Source organism: Bombus vancouverensis, chromosome 6, assembly GCF_051014615.1.
Source record: "Bombus vancouverensis nearcticus chromosome 6, iyBomVanc1_principal, whole genome shotgun sequence".
NCBI lineage: Eukaryota > Metazoa > Arthropoda > Insecta > Hymenoptera > Apidae > Bombus > Bombus vancouverensis.
This window is the reverse complement of record NC_134916.1, coordinates 12,771,183-12,784,955: the sequence shown is the minus strand read 5'-3', so window position 1 is coordinate 12,784,955 and position 13,773 is coordinate 12,771,183. Positions and strand designations below refer to the sequence as shown.

The 13,773-nt window shown below is 31.7% G+C and overlaps 2 protein-coding genes across 4 annotated transcripts; one reads left to right on the top strand and one right to left on the bottom strand.

Moving 5' to 3' along the window:
- Positions 1-662: 662 nt before the first annotated feature.
- Positions 663-2,619, top strand: AsnRS-m (asparagine--tRNA ligase, mitochondrial). The gene is made up of 4 exons (XM_033331799.2): positions 663-876; positions 1,041-1,612; positions 1,693-2,140; positions 2,233-2,619. Exons 1-4 carry the CDS (start codon positions 748-750, stop codon positions 2,491-2,493), a joined length of 1,410 nt encoding a protein of 469 aa, XP_033187690.1. The 5' UTR covers positions 663-747; the 3' UTR covers positions 2,494-2,619.
- Positions 2,620-2,963: 344 nt separating this feature from the next.
- Pcf11 (Pcf11 cleavage and polyadenylation factor subunit) lies at positions 2,964-13,594 on the bottom strand. Of its 3 annotated transcripts, none has more exons than XM_033331797.2 (17): positions 13,477-13,594; positions 12,266-12,492; positions 11,714-11,839; positions 11,218-11,403; positions 10,870-11,109; positions 10,690-10,794; positions 9,376-10,585; positions 8,877-8,991; positions 7,412-8,797; positions 7,090-7,332; positions 6,663-7,012; positions 6,276-6,540; positions 5,964-6,190; positions 5,647-5,888; positions 5,500-5,514; positions 4,504-4,993; positions 2,964-4,129 (listed from the first exon to the last, which is right to left on the bottom strand). In XM_033331797.2, exons 2-17 carry the CDS (start codon positions 12,428-12,430, stop codon positions 3,789-3,791), a joined length of 5,706 nt encoding a protein of 1,901 aa, XP_033187688.1. In that variant the 5' UTR covers positions 12,431-12,492; positions 13,477-13,594; the 3' UTR covers positions 2,964-3,788. The 3 variants fall into 3 exon arrangements, with proteins under 3 accessions (XP_033187688.1, XP_033187687.1, XP_033187689.1); XM_033331796.2 differs by lacking the exon at positions 13,477-13,594 and adding an exon at positions 13,334-13,470; XM_033331798.2 differs by lacking the exon at positions 5,500-5,514.
- Between the last annotated feature and the right edge of the window lie 179 nt (positions 13,595-13,773).

Genomic DNA, 13,773 nt, shown 5'->3' with positions numbered 1-13,773 from the left:
GTAAGGAGCTGCTGAAAATGGCTATGTCCCATCTCTTATTTGCTCATCTTGGAATAATAAATTGAAAATAATAAGAATACGTATTCTCAATTGAAATTTCTAGAAAATCAGTTCTTCAAAATATTCAAATACAAATATTATATTGTTTTCCTATTTAATTAAAAACTTAAAAATTAAGAAAGGATTAAAAAATATTTTATAAAACAACAGTAGAACGTATCGACTTAGACCAAGTTGAAGTAACAGACTTCCTTTCGAGAATTTAACAAATATAGATCTTTCTATAGGCATATACACGGTACATACGATTCTGCTATAATGTATTATCTTTATCGCTTCCGATGATTGAGTTCAATATATCTAATTTCTACCTTCGTTGTAACAAATCGCAGAGGGCATAAGAAACACTCTGATTTTTTTTAGGTCGGTATTTCAGAATCTGAGAGTTTCTGTTCTTACAATTAATCAATACGTATATCAATTCTGATTACTAATTATATCGAAAATAATTAACTGCCACTAGATTTAATTATCATTCCTACCATACCAATAACGATGATTTCATATTTTATTCTAAACCGATAATGTCGTATCTGATATGAAAATGGTAACCTGGGCTACGTAGTCCCCGGATCGCGGAACACAAATTTATATTGTATGTTAGGTCTATCTTATACCTTGTTTGTGGTAATAACTTTGTGATTTTGTTATCATTAGTTGCACAAATTTCGCAAAAACAAAAGAAAGATGTCACTTCTTAAGTTTAACAGGAATTTATTTGCTATCCTTAAAGTCCAAAGATGTCATATCCACAGTATGTTGCAAATATGTAATGATAATTCTGAAACTATTGTTGGAAAACATGTAAAAGTACAGGTTAGCTGTATCTTATAGTTTTTTAATATTTTGATATTTAATTGCGGATTCAGTCATGTTCTTTCTTTGTATTGAATATTATAAATATTTTTTTATATAGTGTTGATTATTAATATCTCTTGTTATTTGTGATATTAACCTTTGAAACAATTTATTAAAAATAGGGTTGGGTTTATGCACTGAGAAAGATGAAAAATAGTATTTTTATTGATATTACGGATGGATCAACTCCTAATATGTTCCAACTTGTTGTATCAAAATCAAATAAACCAGACAAATTAAGTTATGGAAGTAGTATTAAGGCAGAAGGAAAATTAGCCTTAAATCCAAATGGTAAAGTTGAACTACATACAGATAATATCGTTGTAATTGGTATGTGTGATGTTATGGATGGATATCCTTTTGTTCCAAGAAGACTGTATCATGTGGATTATGTTAGACAGTTTCTTCATTTAAGACCAAGAATTAGAACATTTTCATCTTTATTAAGGATACGTGATATGACATCTGCAACTATTGAAAATTATTTGAGGAGTAAAGGTTATATTCATATACATACACCAATTTTAACTTCAAATGACTGTGAAGGAGCTGGTAAATTATTTTTAGTTAAGCCAGATTGTAAAGATCTATTAAAATCAATGAAAAGGGAAGGTATAGAGGAAGAAGAATCATTTTTTAATACTAAATCTTTTTTAACAGTATCAGGACAATTACATTTAGAAGCTGCTGCCAGGTGAATAGATTATAGGATTTTATGAATAATATTTAAGCAAAGAAAAATTATATACCTAAAGTATGCATAAAACATTTTAGAGCATTTACAAAAGTGTATACCTTTGGACCAGTATTCAGAGCTGAAAATTGTAAAGCAAGATTACATTTAGCTGAATTTTATATGTTAGAAACTGAATTAGCATTTATTAATAGTATTGATAATATAATGATTGAAGTTGAATCATTAATAAAATATGTGGTTAAAGATATACTCGTAAAATGTGCTTCAGATATACATGCAATAGGTGGTTGTGAGGTACAGTGGTTGGATAAAAAATTTGCATGTATAACGTATGATGAAGCAATTAATATTTTACAAAATAATACAAGTTGCTTAGAGATTCCTATTAAATACGGAGCAAACCTATCTAAAGAGCATGAATTGTTTCTAGTGAAACATAACGATAATATTCCCATATTTATTACAAATTGGCCAAAAGAAATGAAACCTTTTTATATGAAAGAATGTAAAGATAATTCTTCAAAGGTGAGTATAGTGAATTTAATAAATTTTGAATTTGATAAATATCTTTTCAAATAATAGTCATTGTAAAGGTATATATGATCCTTTTTTTTAAGGTTGATGCAATAGATCTTTTAGTACCTACTGTAGGGGAGTTAGTAGGAGGCAGTATACGTGAAGATGATTATGAAAAGTTAAAGTTAAAGTTACCCTTAATGTCTAATCTTTCTTGGTACTTAGAACTTCGAAAATATGGTAATGTTCCAACTGGGGGTTTTGGAATGGGGTTTGAAAGATTTTTACAATTTATTTTTAATATACCAAATATTAAGGATACAATCCCTTTCCCAAGGTGGCCCCATAATTGTAGCTTATAAATAGAAATCTCAAGACCTATTGTCTACATGGTTATCCCATAACAAAATATATAACTATACATATAATTATTGTATGCAATTAAAGTATTTAAAAATAAATTTTCTTTTAGGGAAAACGTAAACAAACATTTATATGGAATAATCAGTGTAGAAAACTATTTTAGAAATTTATTAGTTTTTTATTATGCTCTCAACGTCAAATATTACAAAATTATTAGATTAAGTATAAGGAGAAAACAGTAACATCAAATCAGTTTTTTTTTTTCTAAAAATAAGATTTATTGAATACCGAAACAGATCTCAACTAAAGAGTAACTTTTTATTAATACTTGTTTATTTCTTCAAATATTTTTATAGTTAAAAATTTAAATTTCTAAAGTTCTTCAGCAATAGCGATTATCATAAGGGATATTTTAGAGAGGTAAATTTAGTAGGATCATAAATAAGCAACCAAAGGACGTCAGACCCCGAATGATTAACAAGATTTTTTTTTTATACAACAAAATAATTCTTCTCTAGTAGTAACTGTTCTTCTTTACCCAATATCGTCGGGATTAATTTTATGTTGGTATTATGTACATTATAATCAACAATTTTATATCACACAATTTGTACACCTAACTAAATTGGGTAATCTTCCATCATTTCTACGGGACCTCGTTTTCGTGCTTTGTAAAATCAAATTGGGGATGATGCTTCTAGAAAACAATATATCGAATACCATTCAAATGTTTTTACAAAGTACAAACGGTATGAAATTCTCAGTTAGTCTTGTGCATATCAGTATTACATTCCTGACACTTCTCTGTCACGAAACACGATTGCACTCGATATTATTGGGAATGCTACTATATCATATCTCGCTTCTAGTTAGACTGTTTCGATTACATTAAATATGTACAGTTTTTGTTCTCTTTTCACCTTAATTAAGATTTAAAAACTAAATACACGCATACACTTATACAATCACACATTATAACACGTACTTTTAGCTTATACGACGTGATATTTGAAAATAGATGTGATTAATTCCTTTTACTACATTAGCAGTTCAAAGAAATGTTCAGATAAAAATTGTGCATGTGAAATGCAAAAAATAGAAAAGTAAAATACAGAAAAATGAATAATACAATAAAAAAAGAAAGCAAAAAGTTCTGTAATCACATTACATCACGTCGTACAAGCTGCACAAATATGATATACAATGCAACAATACTTAATTTTAAGTAGTGCTAAACATGAATTCATTCTCACACTCCCATACATACATATTTCAAATACATTACATCTACTATTTACATAATTGAGCAGAGTCCTGATAACTCTTGCCCTCTTTCCACAGGAGGTAAATTTGAAAGTTTTCTACCTTGCAAAGTAGGTTTGATAGAAGCAGGCACCAAAGGTTCTATTATTTCTTCAGTAGGTGTCTCAACTATAGGTTTTTCTTTTTCCTTTGAATCTTCTGGCTCTTTATTGATACACAATGGTTTTGTAATATTGATTTTAATTCGAGATGGAGCCGCTGGCATCGCCGCAGGCGTAGAATCCAATTCTACATTCCCGTCTATAGAACTCTTCACAGCTGCGTATGTTGTATCAACCGTTGCAGGTTCAGTTATTATACTTTCTTCAGGATCTATATGTAAAATTATCCCACAAATTTTTAAAAAATTTATTGTATTAAAGTATATATACAGGGTGGTTGGTAACTAGTGGTACAAGCGGAAAGGGAGTGATTTTACGCAAAGAAGTCGAAAATATAGAATAAAAATTTTTTTAATTTTTTTTTTTTTTTTTAATTTTTCCATTGAGACAACGTCCTACAGTGAGATCCGTTATAACGTACCGCACGCGCACGAGCGAAAATTCAAAGTCGATTTTCTCGAAAACAAAGCCTCAAATGAAAAATTTGTATTCTATATTTTCGACTTCTTTTTTCACGTAGAATCACCCCCTTTCCGCTTGTACCACCAGTTACCAACCACCCAGTATATAGCATACAATACGTACCTGGTTCCTGCTCAATAGGTTCTTCTTTAATTTCTATGTTAGTAAAATCGAAATGTTCCACTTCTAATTGTTCCTCAGGTTCGTCAATTGGTTCTTCTTTAATTTTAATATTTTCAAAGGATTTATCCACATTTTCTGTTTCTGGTATTTCTGTTTCGACTGAATCTTCTTTTTCTATACTTTCCATATCAACATCCTCCTTATTACTACATTCTAATTCTTGTTCTTCCATTTTTTCATTTTGTTCAATATCTGCATTATCTTCAATTATAGTTTCCTCCTCTTTAGTTTCCATTTCAGTAGATTCTTCCGGTACCTTATCTTCTATTATTTCATCTGACGGTTCTACTGTTTCAAATTCATTTTTTAATGCTTCCATACTTAATTCATCAGTCTTATTTTCTTCAGCGAATGTTTCATCTGAGCTCTCCTTTTTTTCATCCTCCATTTCCTCTATTGTTTCTTCAAGCGCAGATTTTTCCAAAGCTCTCTAATGGCGTAAAGAAAGCAATATATTAATAAATTAATATACAATATATACAATACAATAAAATATATAATGATACAAATATACAATGGTAAGAACTATAAACGTGCAACAAAATTTTATGTAAATGAACATTTCTTATTACCTTACTTCCTAACATATATATGTGAATTAGAAATTACTTTAAATTAATCATCCAAATTATTTATGTCATAAGATGATGTATGTATTCAATAAAATTTGAATCTTACTAAATAATAAATGTAATCATGACTTTCATTCTTATTTATGCACAAAATATTAAAAATCAATTCATGACAAAAAGAAATTATATGTTATATACATTTCTATAAAAGGAATCTATAAAATTAAAAAGTTAAATAAAATAAAATATATATTGCAGAGTGTACATTACATCTTTCATTGCCTAATTACTTCCACTATATCTATAAGTGCGGAAACTTTCTGCAAGTGCAATATGAAAATATGGATTATAAAGAAGCACATACCACGAGACTCTTTTCCTATTTTTTGCAAGAATGCAACAAATGAAGAATTCATTAATATATTTATATCGATATTATATTCCGATTGACTGATCGGAAATATGATAAAATGTTAACAGAAAATATAGGAAGATATAAGATAAAACCAACCTTGTAATCATCAAGACACAATGGATGATAATTCTTTCCTTCAAAGTTAATTGCTGGTCTTAGATGCCACTCCTCCTTTTCTTCATTATAAAACTGTTCAAATGCATCATGACATACTTGACATCTAGAATCCTCATCAGTTCCAGTGGGAACACTAGGCTGTGAGGCTTCTTGAGGAGAATCCTCGGCCGTGATACCTTCCGTATCAGCCGTCTGTTTTTCCGTTTCAAACCAACTTTGTACTAAACAATGTATATAAGATATTAGGTCTCCCATTACAAAATAGATTATAAATAATAAAAAAAAAAAGTGTTTACCTCTATCTTCTAAATCTTCAATTTCTTCAAACTGTATCCAATCACTAACATCATAATACCAAGGTCGTGAATGAGCCTTCCTTGCAGAATCTCTTTCTCGTCTGTTTTGCCTAAAGTGCCAATCTAAATGATGACTATACCGAGTTGCTAATTCTGGTGCAAATCTGGCACCACAAGAACTACACTGCATGCCACTGTACAATGCTGCCGCAATAGCCGGTTGCTTACTAAAATAAGGAATATTTCCAATTCAAAATTAATGCAAAATACAATAATTAATTTAAAATAGTGTTTTATTAAAATTATACTTACACTTTAAGTGTTTCTGGTTTATCAAATGAAACCGGAATAATTTCTGGTTCCTTCTTTTCTTCCTCTTCTTGTTTCTTTTGTTCAGAAAGATTCGATACAATACCAGTCTCTACTAATCTCTGAAACAGTTCATTCATATTCAGCGGTAATGATAATGGTGGAGCAGTTGTAGGTGGATTTTCAGCTGGTTCAGCTTGATAAGATAATCCAGACGATGGTGCCATTGCAGATGGTAAAGCTGAAGATAACACGTCTAATTGCAAATCTGAAACAAAGCAAATTTTCGCTACAAGTCTAATGCAATATTACACAGAAAAATATACTATATTTCGGTCCACATACTATTTTACATATTACATGATGTGTTGTTACAAATATAATATTTACCCGGTTTAGGAGTAGATCTAAGATCCGAACCATCTTGTGAGGTTGATTCATGTTCAACAGCAGAGAACTGTGTTGGTGTAGAAGCTGCATCCACTTTCGGCTTTTGTGTCAATAGAGGCGGGGTAGGTGGTGCTTCGATAGGTTCTTCACCTTTCATACCTGCTATCTTAACATATCCTGGTCGGACACCTCTAGGCAGTACCGAAAATCTTATAAAATGCTTTTTATCCCTAACAATAATTGGTTTAGGCAGTCCACCGAATTCCACTTTAAATGGCCGCCCATTTAAAAGAACTGTTTGTAACGAGTCTATAAATTCAAGTGTATGAGGTTTCCCTTCAATTTCAAATCTGTAAATATTTAAATTTGTAAGTATTGTTTTATACATCTTTAGTCTAAAGTTTGTAGTAATATGAACACAACTAACATTTGAGGTTTTGCATCTAAAAATACAGGAACCATATTTCGGGCATTAATAATAAGATTAATTTTGGCAACTACTAAGTCTGTTCTCTTTACAGTACCAATCTTAACAAGGGGTGGAGGTCCTTCCAATTTTACGCTAACCTTTTTACCACCAAGATCTACTGTTATTGGCATACCACCGAAATAACACTCATACCACCTATCATCAATATATAACTCTCTCGTTGGTGCACCTAATTTAATTCTGAAAACATAAACAGGTCGATAATATCTTACATTATATATAAATCTGTTAGTCGAGTGCACGACATTAGGATACATACCTATGAACTTCCCCTTCATAAATAAATTCTTTGTAATTATCATTAAATGCACAGGTTATAGTGATTTTATCATCAATTAAAATCCGCCGTATACCATCTTGAAATCCGATTTCTCTTGGATCATCCCAATTCATAAAAACTACTCCAGTTTGACCGTAGTACCTGATTTCACGTGGTATATGCTGTATGTCTATATCTATAGATTTCATAGTATCTCTTGCAATTTCATCTAATAATTTTGAGTCTGGTGGCGGTAATTCACGACTATGAGGATTTGGATTCTTTATCATCGTTGTAGTATAATTTTGATCGCCATCTTCGATATCATACTTCGAAGACGAACTTGGCGATACGTTTCTTGAAGCATTCAATGATGACATATTTGTATTTGATATAAGACTTGTCATTGGTCCATTGTTTATCATCATTCCAGGTCCGTTCATTCCCGGTAATGATATAGGTGGATTAGGCATGCCCATTGGCCCAATTGGACCATTAGGTAATAAATTTGACATGAGCGGACCATTAGGTCCCATGGGTCCCATCATTCCAGGTCCTAATCGTGGATTTGGACCAATAGAATGATTGAAGCCACCGTGATATTGATAGTCGGGTCGCATTGGTCCGAAGTGTCTTGGATTTTGCCATGGACCAACTGGTCTAAAATCTGAATTAAAATGTCCTTGCGGTCCACCGTAAGGAGGTCCCGGCGGATGAGCCCATGGTCCTGGTTGTTGCCATGGTTGATTTTGCCATCTAGGGCCGTTTGGATTTCTTGCAATAGGATGATCTTTGTTTCTCATCATTTCCTTATCACCAGAAGGACTAAATGTAGAAGTACGCTCACCTGGACCCGCTATATCCAAATTTACACCCTTTTCCCATACAATAGAACCTACTTCTTTTTCCTTTCGTTGTGCAGCTCTTAATTTCCGATCTTCGCTCATATGTAAAACTTCTTGAATGAGAGTATTGTATTGAGTTTTAGTAATGGATCCTTGATTCAATTGTTCTGCAGCTTGTTTCATTATTATTTCTATATTCCTGTCTTCATTCTTTTCAGGTTTATCATTTTCTCGACCTCTTCGACCTGATCTGTTATCTTGATCTTCGTTCGATAATGTTCTTCTTCTTTCTTTAGGATCATCCGGAAGTTTGTTGTAAAGCCTCAGTCTACCCAATCTATCTCTGTTACGATCTCTAGCATCACGCTTATCATCAGTATTATTAGCTTGCTTTTCTCTGTCATTCTTTGATGGTGTCTTTAGTTTTGCCCACCCATCTTTGCCATCTTCACCAGATATTACGGGTGGGGGCGGTGTAGGTGGTCGTCCAGCTTTGGGATGAGTTAATGTTCGCAGATCAACGTCTTCATTTCCAAATAATCTATAAAATTAGAAGAGTTACATTAACTGTGCACTATATATTTTGTATAGCCAAGGAAGAAAGAAATAAAAATACATACGCATCGAACTTTTCAGCTTTTGTTTTCTTTACTAATGTAGATTCCATGTGTTCTGCAGTTTGTCTTTTGTTAGTATTAACTGCTGGTGGTAATACACGCAAATCTAAGTCCTCTTCTGAAAAAGATTTCGAAGCAAAGTGAAATAACTCGTATATTATACAAGAATTATATGCGTATTTAATTTTACCAACATATAGGATCATTGCATCCTCTTTTGCATGCTAGTTTTATATCTTGAGAAATAAAAAATGTTTGTTCGAAACAGAGAAATAAAGAATATATTATTCATGAATAAAATATATTTTAATGTTTCGCCTTTGAAGATTTAAAGTAACATTACAGCTGAAATTGTTCCGACGCAAATCTTTAGAGCTAGGGACATCGTTATAACCACATATCATAAAAAATTAACTCACCATTAAATAATGCAAAGTATATGATGCATGTGTGTTTATAAATAATTTATATTTATGTTGAAAAACGTAAAATATTAACTCACTCTTTTCTAATACAGAAGCGGCTGCACCTGGAAGAGGTAGTGTCGCTCTCAAGTCTTCATCTTTGCTGGATGATTCCAAAGTTGGTTCCACAGCAGTTTGAACGTTTCCAGCATTTGCTGGAGAGCGCTCGGGACTAAGACTGCCATCCTTATTACGTCTTACGTAATTTCTTTGTCTAGCATTCGGTCTGATTTCTTTAAATGTAGGTGGATGAGGAGGAGAGACTATCAATGAACCAGATTGCTCCTCCTCAGTAACACCACTAGAATTGCTTAGACTTAAATTGGATTTTGCATCATTGCGCCTAGGAATTCTATATGGAGGGCTTGGACTGCGTTTTCTCGATTTTGTATTCTTTTTTCGATTTTTAGAGTTTTGGAAGGATTGGGGAGAGGTACGCGAGGATGGTGAACTGTCTCCACTATCTTTTTCACGAGATTTGGACCTAACAGGACTGGCATCTCTGTCGACTTTCGGTATTTTACACGGAGATGTTTGAGGTTGTTTAGAGCGCGATTTGTTACCTAGTTTTCTATGTGAGGATTTTGAGGAAGCAGACTTGTCGATTGCCGAAGATGAAGAAGTTCGAGAATTCGAACTCTTCGAGTCTTTCGACTTGGAATCGTTATTTCCACCTCCTCTATTACTCGCAGATAAAGAACTATTGCTACCCATAGATAAACTTTGAGAACCTTTGGAATTATTACTGTTTAGGTTACCACTACTATTACTAGACAATCGAGGGTCTTTCTTTTGACTTGTTCGATGCGACACAGCATCTTTATTTGCGTTACCACTGAAATTTTTATTGTTATTATTATTGTTGAGGTTCGTATTAGCATTATTGTTATTACTAGCGTTTAACGTCGCAGTATCGGAGCCGGCAAGATTTGTCGGAGACTTGTTGATAGTGCTAGTCACAGCCTGTTTCGAAAGTAACTGCTGTTTTAATTGATCTGAAAGTACAGTGTTTGTATGTGCCGCTAACTGCGCTTGGCCTTCACCCCGCGAATCCTTCTGAGTTGGTGTACTTATTCGCTGACGAGGATCCACGCTTGAAACTGGTACATCTTGAGCCGAGGTAGTTTTTAGTCTTGGATCACGAGATACCGGTTTAGCTGATGCTACTGCTATACTACTAGCTGGTGCAATTCGCGGGCCATTGTTCGTTCCTGCATTTTTCAGAAGCGAAGCGGCTGCTGCTGGAAACTTCAAATAGGAAAACTACTGTTAAAAAATAATACATAACGCAATAATTTTGCTTCATAGCATTTTGTGGCACAATGATGAAAATGTATAATTTAAATAACTACCTGTTTTGCTACTTGCTTTGATGCTTGACTTGGCACAGTGGTTGCAACAGGTTTCCCTTGCGTGACAGTTTCTGTGCTTGGCGTAATATGTGTTGTAACTGCAACCTATTCAAAGAAAAAATAATAAAGTTTGGTTAAAATTAAAAAATGCAGTTAAAAAAAGATTATTTTTTAACTCACCAGTTCAGCTTTTAAATTTCCAGCTTGTTTATCAAGTTGCCGCTGTTGTTGTTCTAAATTAGCTTTAGCTTGAAGTAATTCTAATTCAATCTTTTTTTTCTGTAGTTCTATCAGTTCTCGCTGTTTCTTTAATAATTGCTCTCGCATTGCTGCTTCCGTTGGTGTCACAGGATCACCTGGTGGAAGCTTAACAGGTGCTACAATTGGTTGTGAGACAATAGATGTTGCTGATTGTTGAGGCTAGAAATAAAATTGTATGAATTACATTTCAAGTATGAAAATATATTATCTAATCACATATTCGTTATTTATACATATATTTCAAGCAAATAAGTTTATTAAACTAACCATTGAAAAAAAACGAGGATTAACATGGATAGATCCAGAAGAAACACTAGTAGGAGAGGCAGTGATTGGCCAAGCAGGATCAATACTTTGCACTCGTACATCCAAAGAAAATAATTTCTTTGCTGGAAATACATCATTCCATGTTTGCCTCAATTTCCACATGCTGGCTCTTGTATTTTCATCCACCTAATTATTTATACAAATAATACTGAGTTTTATGTTTCTCCTGTCTTCAGAAAATTTTAAGCTTTACAGTATAGATACACAAAGTACAATAACCTGATATTGACTAAATGATTATCTTATAGATCTACGGAATGTAAGTCTTACAATTGCAATACACTTGTTTTTTTTCAAATATAAATATAGTATAAGACCAAGCAAATTACTTTAAAATAAAACAAGACTATACATATTTTAAACAAAAAAAAATAGAAATGATTAATATATATTTTTAGATAATATGCATTTTTCAAATAGTAGTTAGTAAACATACCTTTTCAAACACTCCACAAAAAGTATTTACAATATTTTGAGTGAAGAGATTTAAATATGCTCCATTAACATTCTTCACAATCGAATCAATCAAGTAAAGGACAGGTAATTTGATATCACTTCTCACCTAAAAGAACATAATATAATGTATATGTATCTAAATTTATAACAATAAACTTAAGCTATTATTTCACACCATAATGTATACACAAAGGTGACATAAATACAATTGAAAAACAAAGAAGAAAAGGTGATTATACAAATTTCATTTATCTTTATTTGTTTTATTTACTTTTGTTATATTTTAAATAAACAACGGTATGAAATACAGCTTTGCTAGTTTTAACTATACATATACATTATACATTAACTATAATGTATAATTCATAAATATTTAAAAAAATGAGACATGTAAATTTCCGAAACACCAATCTCTTATAGATAGTAAAAAAATAATATTAAATAAGCATGTAACAATGTAAACAATATATTTTATAATGTACAAAACAACTTATATACTATTTGAACTAATATATTACAAGAGATAAATAACCTTTTGTAGATGATTCTCAACAGCTTGTACAATTGCTGGTGCATGTTCTATGTTATCTTCAGCCAACATGGTAAGCATATTAATTAATGGTTTACTGTTAATAGTCAAATCAGACAGCGATGAGATATACTCATCCGCTATTTCCTTAGACTTTGTTGATGTCATGATGTTGTGTTGCCAGTTGATAAATGCAACAAATCTTGGTCAAATTGACAGTGGTAATTATACTGTGAAATACAAAGAAACAGGTATTAGGAACAACAACATATTTTTTAATATATGAAGGCAATAACATAAACACATAACTCTTATTGATCTTTTATTAAAATAACATATTTAGTGACAAGAATTTATCAATTCTTTATTATGCAACTTTAATAATTGTTTTAAAATATTCATAATGTGCAATATATCATACAAAAGTTTGCTAAATTTAAAAAATATTTTATAAAAAGAACTAAATATAAAAACTACAAAATTATAGAAACATTAATATATCCATACATTGAATGGTTACAAATTCACATGTACGCATTCTACAACTTTGGAAAGTAATAACAAATTATTAACATTATAATTCAATGGACAGTTAAATAATTATTGTTTGTTACATATTTGTGAGATTACAATAAAATTGGAAAATTTTAATATACAAAAAAATATGGAATATTCTAATCAAAATTATTTGTTATATAAATAAGAATGTAGTGCACAACAAAATCTTTATTTGATATTAATTCTTGACTTTTTATGGTTAGACCACTCCATTTTTACTGAATTGCGATATATATAAGACAGAAAAATTGGACATGTATACAATGTCTTAAAATTCAGCTTGTATTAAACAAATTAATATAATCAATCTTAAAGCATTAACCTGAACAAGAATTAATACGTTATGATCTCTATTTATGTAATATTATCTGAAATCTTTTTACAAAAGATTGATAGACGTCATATACACATATCGATTTTTTCACTGTTTTAGCAATTATGCACTTTCCAAAAGTTTTTTTTAACACTACTATTGCAATATCCATGCACGTTCTAGAAGATCAGCACAAATACCTAAGTGTACACGAATAACTAACACGCATCTGGATTTCCTTAACGCCTGACTCGAGCAAGCTTGAACGACATTGATACTATAACTTCACGATCTATAATGAGTTTTACCGAGAACACTATAAGCGACACTGATTAACATTTACCTTTTTAACGCATTTCGAAAAAACAGAAATATCCCGAAACACGATTATTTTGACTTTTCGCGATAATCACGCGGACACTACTGCTACGCCAAACGGGATATCCACGTAAAATGGCTACCATTCCTTTGTACCTTCTAACGGGATTACAAATATACAACGCTCATCGTGATTGGATAAATTTCTTACTCTGTCGGTTGAATTTCTGTAAAGAACCAATCACATATTCCGTTGCAAAATACAACCAGTTTGCTTAGTATACTAGAAGTTCACAATTTTCCGCACGTGTCGCTAGTGTGC